Source organism: Diadema setosum, chromosome 1, assembly GCF_964275005.1.
Source record: "Diadema setosum chromosome 1, eeDiaSeto1, whole genome shotgun sequence".
In the NCBI taxonomy this organism is placed as follows: Eukaryota; Metazoa; Echinodermata; class Echinoidea; order Diadematoida; family Diadematidae; genus Diadema; species Diadema setosum.
Window position 1 is genome coordinate 38,108,988 of NC_092685.1, and position 16,195 is coordinate 38,125,182.

Genomic DNA, 16,195 nt, shown 5'->3' on the forward strand with positions numbered 1-16,195 from the left:
AACCTGGAAGTGGCACCAGAAATATAAACTGCCCCTCCCCAATTATGGAATTCCTGGATCCGCCCGTATATAGAGTACCCTTTACAGCACATCCCCTGACCCTCTTGTTTGAAAATACAATATTCAGCCTCAACACTTGCATTTTTTAAAGTGAAGTATGCACTACAATGTACATCACACAAAATGTACAACAAAAAAAAGAACAATTACTCAGTTGCTTCTAATTACTAAAAAAAAAAAAATTCACTGCCTTGAATCTTTACAAGCATCTTCCTGATGCTGATACAAAGATTTATGCAAACAAACAAACAGCTACAAATGTATGTGTAAAATGATAGAGAGCAACATTTCAGCATCATACTCTTCAGCATGTTTTCTCTGTTCGACTGGTTGACTTATGACATGTTTAACCACAAAGGAATGATGTCCACAGATGTGTTCGTCACCTGGGGACTGAGAAAACCAACTCTGATACTTTGGAATGCGGCATGAAAGCTAGTGACATTTGTAATCATTACAAAGATGTTGACTGGTAGGGAAGAAATGTATGAATGTAAACTAATGTTCCTGACAGAGGGATTAAAATGCTGCAGAACCTTCCTAAAACAGAACCTACTACTGTAGTAGGAATTTCACACCTGATACATAATCTGTAAGATGCTTAGTGTGAAACTGTCCCACAGTGTAGACTCATATAAAGCAACTCAATGGAACCTAATGTTATGCAATCATTCTTCAACTGTTAATCCCATTTGTAGCCTGGCTGGATGATGATCTACAGATGATCACCATGTTCAGATGAACTTGTATTCACCTGCAGTCAACACATAGAGCACTTCTAGCAGCAATTATTCATTTCTGAATTTCATACAGAATAGTTATACAGGAGGTAGCACTGGTTTTGTGATTCTGTTTATTTCATTTGGCCAACAGAATGTAGATGAACCTCAGAAAAAGGACTCACATGTGTGAACAAGAATTTAAAATGAATCTGTGATTTAGAATGGGGACACACTCCCCTTTGTGTTTGTATGCCTTTTAGAAGTTGCAAAGATCTGTATTCACACTAAACAGCTAAATAAAACGTTCATGCTATGGTACTACAAACAAAGTTTCCTGAGGAACGGTATGTCTCACTGCAGCTGCACTCATGGCAGACACTGTTGGGCTCACTTTCGGCGCGGAGGTTTCGGTCTGCTCTTGATATCCTTGCATTTTGGAATATGCCTGGCAGCAGTGTCCGGGTTGAATCGTCGCTCACAGTATGGGCACTGCTTGTAATCGGGGTTCTCTGAAGGGGGCGGGGGCGGCAGGTCTGCCAGATTTCCCCCTCGCGCCACGTAAGCCTGAGTCTGCCGCGCGTCTCGGATGGAACGTATAAAATCCTCATGCTTGCGTTTCCAATTTGAGGGCTTGGCCTGCCGGAATGAAGGAAAATCATGACAAACAGACTATGAGGCCACTGTTATATGGTATCCTCACAGCAACATGTGGAACTTGGCTGCAAACAAAATTTAGCTGTAGTTCTATGTTAACAATGGAGCCTTGTATGAAAAGACATGACAAAGATTAAACTACAAATTTGCAAAGCAGGCTATTTTGATAGGTTTGACCAAGTCTAGAACTTTCTAATTTTCACTTGCAGTTAGTTTTCAGTGGAAAATTGACAGTTGAGAAACGAGAAAAAAAAAAGACTTATACTGTTGAATAAAGATTTATACACAGTACATAAGCTTTAATATACAAAATTCTCTCCATGCATTGAAATGAAGACAGACCAAAGTCACCTAGTAAGCATGGGTACATGTACGTTCATTTCACGTTCAAACAAATGAATTGTGAAATTACAAAGAAATACCCCCAAATTCATGGAAGCAAGGTGATACAGGACTGATTACTGTCAATCAAGATTTTTTTTTCATTCAATTCTTGGCAAAAGGAAAAAAAAAAAACTTTCATTAGGCACATAAATGCCTACAAAGAAAAATATCAATCTCTGATACAAATCTACACTTTGGTATATCACTTTGAATTTCAAAACATCTTGTATTAGACGTCTTTTGAAATAATGTGTAGGGTTGATTAAATGCTGATACGAAGTGGTGCAAGAAGTATTTTAAGTACGGTACAGTGTGGTGAGAAAACCAAGTAAATGAATGTGATGCATTACTAAAATAGCACTCGCTCAGAAACTCTACATATTAAATCCTTTTACACTGCAAGAAGTGGCTAAATATAGGATGCCTCACATACCTTTGGTTCATTCTTGAGATGCTGGCCATGTTTGACATACTGTGCAACTTCAGTACCTTCGGTCCGCTGCTTTGTCATGTCAAATACTTTGCGCTTCTTCTTGGATGCCTTTTTGCACACCAAAGCATGCTTGGCAAGTCTGTCTGTTGCGAATCTCCGCCCACAAACAGGGCATTCCTCCAGATCAATGTCAACCATTTCTTCGTCCTCCCCGCCAGCTTGGTCATAGAAACTGGTGTCATGGTGGACAGGTGAGGGGGGCTTATAGGGGGCAAAGTCCTCCGGCTCCTTCACTTTGGGTTTGGGTTTGGCCTTGGGCTTTGTCTGCAGTGCTTGCCGCTGCCTGGATTTAAACTCCCCAGCCCTACTCTCGTAGTCATCGTTGTTGAAAGGCGAGTAGCTGGCATCTTCGTAGGGATCTTCTTCCGCAATCTTTGAGGACACTCTAGACACCTTCTTTGGAGCAGCCTTCGGCAGAGGTTTTCGAGGGGTGTATGAATCCTCTTCATCACTGCTCTTGTCTTCCTCCATCTTTTCCAAGTCTTTCTTGTGTCTGGCAATCAAGTTCTCTAACTCGCGTTCTTTGGCCATCATGTCCTCGTACTCTTTTTTCCTCCTCTCCTTGGCGGAGTTCATCTCCTGCTCAAGCTCCCTGTCATAATCCACCGTATAATCAGTCTTAGGTTTGGCGTTCTCCTCGTATTTCTTCAAGCGTTCCTGCCGCTCAAGATTTTGCTCCTGTTGCCACTTCTGGAAGTCAGACAGCTTTTCCTTTGGAGATTTCCTCTGATTGGATTTCCCTCGGGCAATAGGAGGGGCAACCTTTCTTGAATTCATTGGCTTTTGCTGCAGTGGCTGACGATTGTGACTACCCTGCGGGTGACCTCCTCTATATGGGCCGTCAGAACTGTCACTGAAATCTGTCTCCTGCTTCGAAAGATGACGAGAAACTTTTTGCGGCTTAGATAGCGGTTTCATGCTGTAATCTCCATCGTCATCATCACTATCATTGGGCAAATTTTCTGATGTCTCAAAGTGATCATAACTGGAAGGAGCATTCTGCGTTTTATTCTTACTGGATTCACGCTTAATTGGGGCCAGTGGATTTGACCGTACCACTCCCTTGGCTGCCTTTCCAGTTGGTTGTTGCTGATAGCGCTGCTGCTTTGTCAAATAATTTTGCATCTCTTGCTCTTTGTTCTTCTCAAGTCTCCTTTGTTCATCATGTGGGTGTTTGTTTGCAACTTCTTTGTTTTGGCTGTTGATCGACTCAACATCGCTGGCTAGACTGCTAGCCTTCCTCTTCGCTTTCAGTTTCTGCTGGAAGTGCGTGTCCCTGGAAATAACATTTGAGGAGCCCTGTGACTGCTCCATCTCCCTTCTCTCACGGAAGAAGTCTCTGACGATGCCTTGGCCGTTGCCCTCTTGGCTGTTATACCGCTGCACCTTCTGAAGACCCTGTTCATTCTGACGCTGGTAAATGGCCAACATTTTTTCCTCTTTCTCCTTCATCAGCTTCTTCTGAAAAGATTCCTGCATCATGAGCAGTCTGGAGCGGTGAGGGGCACTGACGTGGCGGGCCTCGTCGCGCCTTTGAGAGACCGGAATCCTCGAGGAAGCTGCAGGCGCTGTCCTGCGCACATTGTCTTGATATCTGGACATGGTGACAGCAGAACTGGAACCTGCCATCTTACAATATGTGGCCGTGTCCTTTTAAACGAATCTGCAACAGTAGAAAATAGGGATGATCTTAAATCAAAATGATGCTGAAATTTAGAGCTGATTTTTCAGGAAACTTTCAGCTGACAGGAAATGTTGCATCATGACTCTTTACCTGCTCCCCGTAAAACAGAACAATACAAAAGCAAACAAAAACTTTCAAAAGTAATTCATTTCAGTGCATGAAATCTGCTAACGTTACCTGTAACAAGTTAGTCTCTGCATGCTGGGTCCTTTGTATGATGTAGGTCTACACCCAATTTTGTTCATCCCCTCAGTTCACCCCCTTTTCTGCTATGTAGCCTGGAGTCTTGTACAATACAGATGTAGGTGTAGAATCTCTTGTAATAATATTATCTAGCTAGGTCAATAAACCTAGATTTTCTAGTAATTTCTCATTTAGCCTGTTCAACAAGTTTGAGAATAAGATTCAGAGTAGGGCTTCTAGACCCTAAATTCTAAGATTAATAAGAATATTAACGTGTTAGATGACACCATCAATACGGAATAAAGTCAGGCCCAACAATGGAACAAGGTTAGAACAAGAAAAGAAACCGACAAAAAATGTTGTTTGTTGACATGGCAATCATGCAAGTTTGCCTGCGTGTATTGTAAGTCAACTGCACTGCACTTCGAGGAATATCAAACTTGCAGGGGCTGGTGGTATAAGACCAGTTTCATTGTGCCGCTACTGTACTGCTACTGGTATGCACCTGTTCCATTCAAACGACCATGCACTTGTTCATCATTATTATTAGACCCTTACGCCACCCTGGCACCCAACCATTTCGAAGAATGTACCGTATAGTAGCCCTACTACATATCGACCACCCTTATTGAAACCGACCGCGTGTAATTCGCGCACTGAACACTTAGTACGCACTTCTCTGCGCGCAAAGCACATAAAAATGGATTGGCTTTGAATGTAGATTAGGATGGTGTGGGAAAACGCGATACTTCACTGTTCATTAATGGTTTTAATCAAGGACAAAATTTCGAATGAATATTTTCACCGAATCGTAATGACAGCACAATGTAATGTCTATGGAAGTTTCTAAAAGGCTTCTAAAAAGCTTCGTACAACACGGTGTTCAATACAACTCGGTTTGCGTGCATTGTCAATGCAAAATCAGCGGTCGATCCTAAAAACGCGATTTACCGCGGGGAGCTGAAACGAGGCCACGCAAGTTCGTCGGCGATATTTTTGCACTGAAACTTCGAATCGAAAAGGGAACAACGGCATTTGATAGAGCTGGATTTTCTCAATCACGTAGGTCAAGTTTTTTAGGTGAATTTCAGTGTTAAATATTCTTATCAAGCAAATAAACATTAGGCGGTCGATTAGTAGTAGGTCCAACCCTACCCATAAAGATAAGCCCCATCAACAACAAAATAAACCCAGTCTCTACAGCAAGGAATAAACTTGACCGAAAGATCGGTTTGTATCTGTCCGTCGGGGAATGTTCCGCGGAGACTGCGTCTGGCTACCCCTCCGTAGACAATACATCCGTATTGTCTACGGAGGACAGCGTTAATGGCAAAATATAAAAGAGTCCTCCGGACATTACAGACGGATCTTTCTGTCTAGGAATAAACCACATCGCACAAGATTGATACATCGAAAACGAGTTTCAATTACATACTGTGTAAACTGTCTGCTACCGCTGCATCTTCTCATCCATGCTTGAACTGACAATCTCACTCGTTGACAGAATTTAGGTTAGAATGCAGCGTTGCAAGGAAGGAATGATCAAGAAATCGATAAACATTTTCGTGTCCATCATTCACCCAACCATCGTTGTTTATCATCCGCGTGCGCGCGGGTGAGGCGCCGGCCGAGGATTGAGAAACGTAACGTTACAGCATGCAGGGTACAGTACGTTGGGTATGGATAGAATGGTGCACGCGCGTACCATTTTGTCCACCAACGCAACGCCTGTTGCATACAGTACGTGCATTGCAAGAACGCAGTATTCACACTCCTAGCTGTGCGGTCGGGTCTTACCGTGTTGCCATAGAGACAGTAAACGACTTGTCGCACACACTGTACGTGTATGTGGTACGTACGTTGTGCCCGGGACTTTGTGGTGGACGATCAATCACCCTCCATCCGATATCTCAAGCGGGGAGATGTGAGCAAACACTTTGAGAGTCTCCTATTTCCCTGCTCCGTGCAAAAATGATGTGTACATGAGGAAAAGTGGGGTATAAGACTGCAAGGAAAGACACTTGTGATTAAAGGATGCCTGAGATTCTGTGGTGCGGACCGTGTGCTATGATTACCGTGTGCTATTATTGTATTGTAGTTTTAATGTTTTTTGGTTTTTTTTTTCGTAAGCCTATTACCCTTGCATGATCCCAAGATCAAATTCAGCTCTTATTCATTAAAGTCGTTATACAATATGAGACTAATAACCCCTACGCGGCTGCACCTTTAGCTCAGGAGAAGGTGTAACACTTTCGAGTTTTACACTCTTTCGCCATTAATGTTCTTCTTCTTAAATTTGCTGTTTCCCAGATTCCTTCTTTGAAGGGCATTTCATTTGTTTGTTTGTTTGTTTTTTTAGCTCACTTTCCTCTCATTTCCAGTATCAAGCGCCACTGAGTTGTGTGAACTTACAAATTTTGGAGGCATAACCTTCTGAACCTCCTGAAAGTTTAGCCAGCAGGGCAGCACACTGCATATCGCATAAATCTCATATCATTCTGTCTTGCCATTTGAGGGATAAAACAAACCTTTAAGTAAACGGAACATATAGGTCCTACAGTGAAATGACGTGTTGATATGTGCTTCAATAAAAACACTGAGAAGAAAATACTTTCTCCAGCATCTTTGCATCAGGGAGCATCGTGTATCTCGAGATTTAGACTGTTAAAAGCCTATTTCAATTTCAATTTTCATTTCAATTTCATTTTCGTATTCTCGATGGAAAACATAGGCGCCTATAGGCCTAAAGTATAACAAAATGTGGTAATTATTTTATAGGTTCTACATAATATGCAACTGGATATTCAAGGTATATAAGATTATGAATGTGCATATAAACAGATTATTTTCATTTAGTTGTGCTCAGTGCGTTTTTGTTTATTTGTTTATTCTTTTATTTTTCACTCTTATGGACAAGGTAGCGGATCTACAGTATTTTGCTCACCAATGTCCCCTTTTACCCATCAGGCGTATAGTATAGTCATAATATACCAGCCGACTCATGGGTTGTTTGAGTGCATAATAACCTGATGTTCATTTCCGACGGTTCATTAATCCGAGACTGAAAAGGAGATGTGTACAAACTAACCTTCTAAAATCTATACAAACCTTTTTTTTTCTTTTTCTGATTAATGGAATAACGGAATAAAGAACCTTTGTTTCATTTACGGATTCAAACGACTCTCCGGAATAACAAACCTTTTTCTTTCATTTTTAGGATTCACGAACATTCTAAATACCTGCATAACGAAACTTTTCACATTCGGAATAAACTTTTGGAATAATTCACATTTGGAATTATAAACCTTAGGCCTAGTTCGCTTTTTTTTAAATCAAGGTATTTTTTTTAAATCAAGGAACCTACAAAATAACAAATCTTATTTTATTCTGGAATAACGAACTGTAGAAATAATGACAGGGTCCTCTGAGAGAACAGTGATGATAGGCCTAATATTAATAAAGTTCGGGAAGAGCTACTTATAGTATATCTTATATTACTCATACCATATGAAATAAAATGTAAGTAATGGACCGTGCCCAAGAATAAAAGTGAAAGAAAATAGTAGACTGATACTGATGGGACGACTGCTTGCCTCTCGAGTTTGGTGATGACGCATATTTAGTTCTAACGCTCACTTTATATTATACTCTTAACTTAATCAGAAAAAGATGTAAAGATATGGAATACAAACGACGACATAATGATGGAGGAGACAATAAAAAGAACTGGTTATTGAAATGCTTCTCTTATCGTAGGAATACCACTGGCGTCATAATGATGCACGGTAAGATTATTTCAAATGAAATCATTATTGTGCTACTAAAGGACACCCTAACTGGGATAGAGAGAAGAAAATATTAGAGTGCAGTGTGTTTTGTAATATACTAACAAAATGGATTGCTCTTGCGTTTTGTTGGTTTCCATTATTTCATTTTACTTGGTGAGGATAGCAGTTCACATTTAAGAGTATAGCCTGTATATCGCTGTGTTTACATGTTCTGAAAGTGAAAAAAAGAGAAAGAATTCAAACAGACTAACAAAATAATCAAACAAAACAAACAAACAACAACAACAAAACAAAATTAGGCTTGGGACGTGGTATGAATGAACAATTAAGAAAAAAAACAACAGCAACAACAGCATAAGTTACTATATCCTCGCGCTCTATTTGATATGACGTGATAGACCCTACACTCTAAGAGAATAGGCACAACTTTGCAACTCCATACCCGTTTCACACTGGGAGCACCTTTAGGCCTATAGGTGCAACTTTGTATACCATTCTGGTCTGTCAAAGGTCTAAAGTTGCACCCAAGAAAGGTGCTCCCAGTGTGACACTGGTTCAAGGTGCAAAATTGAGCCTATTTTTGTTACGCCTACAAGTTAACTGTGAACGATTATCGTTTGAATATAAACTTTATTTTTTTTTTTCTTAGTACAGTAGGGCCTACTTTTGAAATTCTTTCCCCAATCGAACAACAACAACAACAACTGGCAGCAGCACTCAACGCAAACTTCTCTATCCTCATGCTAGCGGTATACTACAGTACTAGGAGTAGCTCTCATAGTCATAAAATATAGCATGCGATTCAACAGGATGGAGGCGGGGGGGGGGGGGGGGGAGCCAGTATGCTCAGTAGTCTGTACTGTACGTAGGCACTCCTCATCAGCGTCATGCCACTCAAATCTGCAACACTGCTGTACAGGAAAAATGGACATTCTGTATAACTTACTAGTTCCGTGTATTTCTAGTGCAGGTTGATGGGGGTAAGTATGATACTAAGTAAGTTATCAGCTGTAAACGTTAGCTCCCCTTCTCTGATGCAGGACGACAGGGGCAGAACTTTTATCTTCTGCTTAGTCCCTCGTACTAAAAACTACGTTCGTTGTAACTGTATGCAGCCCATACCCAGTCGCTTCGCGTTTTTACAGCGACTGCCCTGGGCTGTACTATTAAGCCCTTTTTACACCTGTGTTTCTTAACCCCGTAGGCCTACTTTCTCTGACCCAGGACTATCGTTAGTCCCGTACCAATTTTTTCAGCTTTTTACACTCGCCAATAAATCCCGTACTAAGCTCTTGTCTTGTCCTGGGCTATTAAAAAGGAGAAAACTGACCTTTTTACACTCATATTTTTTATCCCCGTACTTTCCAAACCACATGAATAGTCATGATTATGCTGTGCACTGTACAACTACAAGTACACGCACGCACCCGCAGCACTTGATTACCTCGTTTCTGATTGGTCAGTGGGGGTCAAACTTCGTCTCCGTCGCTTAGCCCCGGATTATTTTTTCGTTCTGTTTACACTCACTTGCTTGGCACCGCAATTGCGGTGCTAACCCTGCTATTTTGCAGGGCCAGATAGTATGGAATTAGCGGTGGGGCTAGCCCACTTTTGCAAAAACAAGTGTAAACAGAAAAAGGGCTAAGAAGGAAAGTCCGGTACCAACGGTGGGGCTAAGGCCCCCCCTTAGCCCTACCGTTGCTGGTACGTGACTAAGCAAAAATTTGTAAGTGTAAAAAGCCCTTTAGACTCTCTAGTTTCGTTCGTAGCATTTACGCATACAAAATTACAATCAATTGTATTTTGTATCTCACTCAGTGGTGCCTTGTCTCAAAATCAGGACTAAAAGTTTAGTAGTAACTAGCATGGCCGGCGGAGCCGTGGGGGCCGTGGGGGCTTGGGCCCCCACACTTTTTGTGCACCATACAAAGGAATACTGTACATAAGCCTGTAAGGTGTCATCACTTTGGGCCCCCACACTTTTTTTAGCCCAGTAGTACATGAACGTAAGTGGCACTAGATAAAAATAGATAGAGATCTTGAAGTATGGCGGCGGTAAGGTGATGTTTTTTCTCTGAAGACCTTTTTTTTTTTGCTTGTCGGGTGAAAACACCCGAAAATGGAAGGGGAGAGAATGAGCTGAGGCCCTTTTTTTTTTGCTTGTTAGCTGAAGAAACCCGGAAGTGGACGGGGAGAGATAAGCTGAGGACTTTTTTATGCCTCCGCCACGAAGTGGTGCCGGAGGCATTATGTTTTCGGGTTGTCCGTCCGTCCGTCCGTCCGTCCTTCCGTCCGTCCGTAATGAATTTTGTGGACAAGGTAACTATCAAAACCTGTTGAGGTATCCTAATGAAACTTGGCATGTATGTGTATTAGGGGGTGAAGTTGTGCCTATCAACTTTTGGGTGCACATGCTCAAGGTCAAAGGTCAAAAGGTCAAGGTCAAATACATACAATTTCACTTTTTCCACCATATCTATTGAATGCCTGAAGATATTTTCTTGAAACTTAGTGTATACATGTATTACCCAATTAAGATTCTCTGGTGAAAGTTTGCGTCATGAGGTCAAAGGTCAAAGGTCAAAAGGTCAGGGTCAAATACATGAAATTTCACCATTTTCGCCTTATCTATTGAATGCCTGAAGATATTTTCTTGAAACTTAGTGTATACATGTATTACCCAATTAAGATTCTCTGGTGAAAGTTTGGGTCATGAGGTCAAAGGTCAAAGGTCAAAAGGTCAAGGAAAAATATCAAAACGTCTTTTTTTTCTCCGTGCCTTGGAAAATTGTTCAAGGTATCTTCATGGAACATAGTATATACATGTACTGACTGGAAGTGATTATCTAGAGAATGTAGGGTTCATGGGGTCAAAGGTCAGGGGTCAAAGGTCAAGTGCAACACTTCAAAATTTTACTATTTCCCTCATATTTATGCAATGCCAGCAGGGTTATTATTTTTTTTACACTTGGTGTATGCATGTGTAACCTAATAGAAATTCTCTGGAAAGTTTTTTTTTTCTTCTTTTTTTGCCTCAAAGGTCAAAAGGTCAAAGATCAAGTGAAAGTGCTGAACTAACTTTTTCCTCCATATCTCGAAGTGGCTCAAGTTATCTTGAAACTTAGTACATATTATGCATGTTCTACCTGAAAGTGATTATCTTATGAATTTTAGGGTCAAGGGCCAGATGAAAATGGTAACAATTTACTATTCAATTCAGAAATTGCACTTTTTCTCCACACCTGTACCTTGAAAATTACTCAATGCCTAAATGGATGAATGGGTCAAAGTCAAAAAGTCCTTAAATCCCTAGATACATGCTCTCCTATTCATCCAATTAAACCTAGGTCAAGGAAGGTGAACAATCAACACATTTGTGACAAACTTGTCATTTCAATATTTTGCCAATTTTGTGAAAATGTAATCACACATTGTCCATATGTACTATCTAGACCTATTGGGAAAATCATGCATTATGGCGGAGGCATACCAGTCGCCAAAGCGACATTTCTAGTTTTTTTTTGCTTGTTAGCTCATGAAACCTGGAAGTGGGCCCCCACACTTTTGAAAACGCTCCACCGGCCCTGACTAGCTAGTAGTAGGCAGGTAACTAGGCTCTACCGTGGTGAAACAATTGGAATTGTACGTAATTTACTAATTAATTATGTTAGGCGCTCCAGCTAGCTGTCCATGGATAGAATTGTTATAAGATATTCCAATGTGGCAATGTTGATTCCAATTCCAAGGTTCTCATCTAGAGTAGAGTAAATTTACCTAAGATTATAGACTTAAATGTTAGTTAATTATAGGCCTAAACTACTGGATAGGTCCTTGGTCTACACAATTAATGTGAAACTGAGAGTGGTACATAGCAATTCCCCTTTAGTAGAAAGGGGATTGAGGAAACCTGGGTCTAAATACACTATTTCTAAAAGTTAGTACCAATGTAAATCTATTGTAGTACCATATATCATTTCTAGTTTATTTGATGGTATGAGTGTAGACAAAAAAAAAAATCTAAATGGATAATGACAAAAATAGTTTGGACTGGATATTACAGAATTCTTTCTATGCCAAGACCACTACATTTTGTAGAACTGTCGAGGAAGTGTACATGAAAAGTTAGCGTAGCTAAATATTTCTTATTGTCATTCCAGTTTCTAAATGCCTGATGTGTCAAAATCATGTTCTTACAGGTGAAAAGTGTATGTTGCTTGCATGGGTGTGTCCTGTCACTAATGCTCAGAAATTTGGTGAACATTACATGTAGATTACTGAATTTTCTTAATGTGTCCCCCACCCCACTACTTTTTTTTTTTTTTGAACCACTGTAAATTTACCCTTCCCTTGTTAGCTTATGCACAGATGCACGCTGCACTACCTCCTCATAACACCATGGGTGCTTGGATGAATCTGTGCATGTCCGTAAAGCTAGCAAGGACAGGGTAATAGTGTAGAGTTGTAGTGGGGGCCCTATGGAAGTCTTTCAGAATTTTCATACCTTTTTCTTTTACTTTTTCTTAGTCTTACTCACTCTATGGTTCATCATCTTCCCATCACTCCTGAAGCTTGCCATTTACTCTATGTGAAACGCTTGTACCAATGTCTTTTCAAATGCCTGAAAATGTGCTGAGGAAAAGAAAAGTAAAATCAAGTTTTCAGTATTTTCTAACTGCAGCATTGGATGTGTAAATACGTGCACATTAGAGATTCAGTGTCCCATATCAGAACTACACATGTTCGGACATGTCCCTTAATGAAGACTTCTTTTTGTTTGTCTGTTTTTCATGTCCAGAGATGAAAATGACTTCTGAATGTCGGCCACAGTCCATTCATCTTCTGTGTCATGATGTGCGCAGCAGGCTGCGGTCTGGTATCGCAACACCGTCATTGGTCCAGTGTGTGGAAGAACTGGTCGTTAATAGCATTGATGCTGGAGCCGTGTGCATTGCAGTCCGTGTTGACATCCCCAGTTACAAGCTTCAAGTTGTGGACAATGGCAGAGGTGTAGCACGTGAGGATTTGTCCCTGCTTGGAGAGAGATATGCTACCAGCAAGCTCCATGATATTGAAGGTCTTGAGAGTATTTCCTTTTATGGATATAGAGGAGAAGCTATCGCAAGTATCAGGGATGTTGCATCGGTGTTAGAAATTAGTTCTCGTGCGAGGGGCTGTGATGTTACCTACACTAAGATATATCATCATGGAAAAGAGGTTGGTATTTCAGAGGACGCAAAAGCCAGGCCAAGTGCTGGAACAACAGTTACGGCTCACAACATGTTTTATAACATGCCTGTCAGGAGGAAAGTGCTCAATTCTCCATTAGTCTATGAACGAATCTGCAAGAGACTGCAGGCCATTGCACTGATACATCCAAGCATATCTCTCACCTTGCGGGATGACAGCTGTGGCATTAAGTCAATACAAACCCACAGCTCTTCGTCAGTAGTCAACACATTTGGCCATCTGTTTGGTAGGGAACTGGCTGATTGTTTGCGCGAAGTGAATTACCGAAACGATCACTTCAGTTCATCTGGATACATTGGGGTGAAAAGCCACCGCAACAAATCTTTGCAGTTTGTGTATGTTAATGGGAGGTTGGTTTTGAAAACAAAGCTCCACAAGCTCCTGAATGAACTGTTGAATCGCTCACTCGTCACAAAAGGCAAGGGCAAAAATTCTGAGATGGAACGGGATGGTGGTGGGGATGACATCTCAGCCTCATGCCATCCAAGCCCGATTGGAGGTTCTGGTAACTATGGCATCTTTGTGGTAAATATTACTTGTTCTCACAGTCTGTACGACATCACCATGGATCCGACCAAGACGCTTATTGAGTTCAGCGACTGGGATGGAGTGTTGGCCTGTGTGCATGGCTTTGTCACATCATTCCTAGAGCAAGAGAACATGTGCCTTAAGCTGTGCACTGAACCTTTATCAACTGAATCCCAGAGAGATAATGGAGAAAATACCTGCACTTCTGATCTGAATGTAGGACACTCTGCCAAAGAATATCTGTGCAATGCAATTAGTACTAGTGACTGTAAGAATACAGTGCAGTCTACATGTGTGAGAAGACAGGTGCATGCCGAGCAGGACGTTAACTGTGAGACTGAATTAAGTGCTTCTTTTGGTGTTGGCGAACCTGATGATTCTCCAGCTACGTCGGTGACACAAGCTGCTGTACACTCCCCTGAAATGGATGCTCCGGAAGAAGTTCTTAACATGTCATCAGATCCATTAATCACAGCACCAACTACTTCCCAATTTGTGGACACTACATCTACTGAGTCAGCACTTCTTATATCTCCTAGGACTGACCTCTGTGCTACATCAAACTCTTCCACGGTCTCTGCCGACACGTCATTATGTGAAGGGACAAATGGAGACTTTCTGGAGTCGCAGCTTGATCTGAGAAAGTCTGCCGATTTAGATGAATGCTTGCCAAGTACCATGACAATGGAAACCTCATCCAGCAATGTTGATCAAGAGATAACAAAATTGACACAGCAGGCTCAGAGTATTGAGGCTGCAAGTCATTGTGAATTAAAGAGCAGAATGTCATTTAATGAACCAAGTTCTAAGCAGGGTTCTGAAGTGCAATATTCATCTGACTCACCGGACATAAATACAAGAAATAAAGTGAAGTCGTGGAATGATGAGTCAAGGACCGATTGTATCCATAGCAGTGGCACAGCATCACTGGTGAGTAGTGCTCTTCAAAGACACCAGATATCTGTCAAGGCAAAATGTACTTTGAATGCCTTCAAGAGATCTCTGAGGGAAAACCACCCTGCAAATGCCAGTGAAACTAAACAGAGCTTATTACGCCATCATCATGTTTCAAGTGGCAAGCATCACAAGACTATTTCTTTAAGATCCCATGGGAGCCCTGGATTTAGAAGTCGACTGGCAAGTCTGAACGTCAAGTGCCAGCAGAGGAGGAGTCAGACAAACCCGCTTACTAAGTGGATTAATCAGGCAGCTGAATCATGTGTACCTTGTGACCAGTCACCACCTCATCCTTTTGACAATTGTAGCAAAACTGTAGACAAGAATAATAGTGACAGCAATGTCTATGTTGATTCCAGACATGAGACTTGTCCATCTCAAGAAAGGGCACTGACCAGCATCATTTCAAGCACACATCACTCAAGTGATTCATCAAAATTGGGAGATGCTGCTAAAAAGTGTTACCGCTCTGGAGTATCTGTGAATGCAGCAAGTACTTCGCAAAGAGTATCCGAAGATTTGCTTTGCCCAGTCAACACAAAGCGACCGAAGCTGGGATCCGTTTCTGAGAATTCCCCAACAGTGGTTCCGACCTTTGAACCGAAAAGCCATTATAAGGTCTGTTCATCTGTAGAGTCTGTGGATCATGTCTTTCGCCCAGAAATAATAGCAACCGTGGATGCCACAAAGAAGATGGCCAATGACAAGGCTGGAGGGAATGATGTATTGCAATCAAAGCTCGTTCATGCAGAGAATACAAGTGACAGAGAAGGCATGAGATGTGAAGGCAGACATCCTGGTCTCATGGGGGATCCGAGTCCTGAAGGGTCTAGCGCCAATCACTTGTCAGATTCACCCCAAAGAAAAGAAAACAGAAAGGTTGGACAGTCCTTATCAGAGCAAAGTTTACCAGTAATGGCTGAGACGAGCAGTTTAGAAAGTTCGAAATCAAGCTTGCCCATGCCTTCAAACTTTGGGATGGTAGTGGAGAAGGGATGTGATGAAGTTCCTGAACCTTTTCCAGGAAATGCATCGTATGTCAGTATGGAAAGTAAAGAGGAAGAACCTACCCAACAGTATTCCAGTGTGATGAGGTCACCTTCCACAAATGTGCAAGATCCTCCAAAGATTTTAATAGAATCAGATGATGTCTCTAAAGTACAGCGAGATGTCACTGACAACAGAAATGCAACATCTTCTCAGAGGCTGTCTGAGGGCCTTGTTGCTGACAGAGATGATGAGTGGTATGCCATCTATGAGGCATCGCTTGGTAGGAAGGTTTTCATCAACCGCATCACCGGTAACTGCTCCCTGGAGGATCCTAGTCAGGAGAGCCAACCCGCTGGAAGAGATGAGGGTGTTGCATCAAAGTCTCTCTTCACAATGGTAACAAAAAGTAAGTACTGTGAGAAACAGGCTCTGTTTAAATTTTTAGTGAATCATAACCAACAAACAATGTTGCACTATCAAATGTAAGTCTCTGACAAAACTCGTA

The 16,195-nt window shown here is 41.5% G+C and overlaps 2 protein-coding genes across 4 annotated transcripts in view; one reads left to right on the forward strand and one right to left on the reverse strand.

Moving 5' to 3' along the window:
• Positions 1–226: 226 nt before the first annotated feature.
• On the reverse strand, positions 227–5,770 carry LOC140230279 (uncharacterized). Its single transcript, XM_072310454.1, has 3 exons — positions 5,616–5,770; positions 2,254–3,976; positions 227–1,418 (listed from the first exon to the last, which is right to left on the reverse strand). Exons 2-3 carry the CDS (start codon positions 3,940–3,942, stop codon positions 1,170–1,172), a joined length of 1,938 nt encoding a protein of 645 aa, XP_072166555.1. The 5' UTR covers positions 3,943–3,976; positions 5,616–5,770; the 3' UTR covers positions 227–1,169.
• A 3,058-nt stretch (positions 5,771–8,828) lies between these two features.
• Positions 8,829–16,195, forward strand: part of LOC140235934 (DNA mismatch repair protein Mlh3-like) — an 82,372-nt gene continuing 75,005 nt past the window's right edge. For all 3 annotated transcript variants that reach the window (XM_072315929.1, XM_072315935.1, XM_072315941.1), the window contains exons 1-2: positions 8,829–8,948; positions 12,764–16,096. In XM_072315929.1, the coding sequence (XP_072172030.1) occupies positions 12,766–16,096 (3,331 nt within the window). In that variant the 5' untranslated portion in view covers positions 8,829–8,948; positions 12,764–12,765. The remainder of the gene's footprint in view (positions 8,949–12,763; positions 16,097–16,195) is intronic.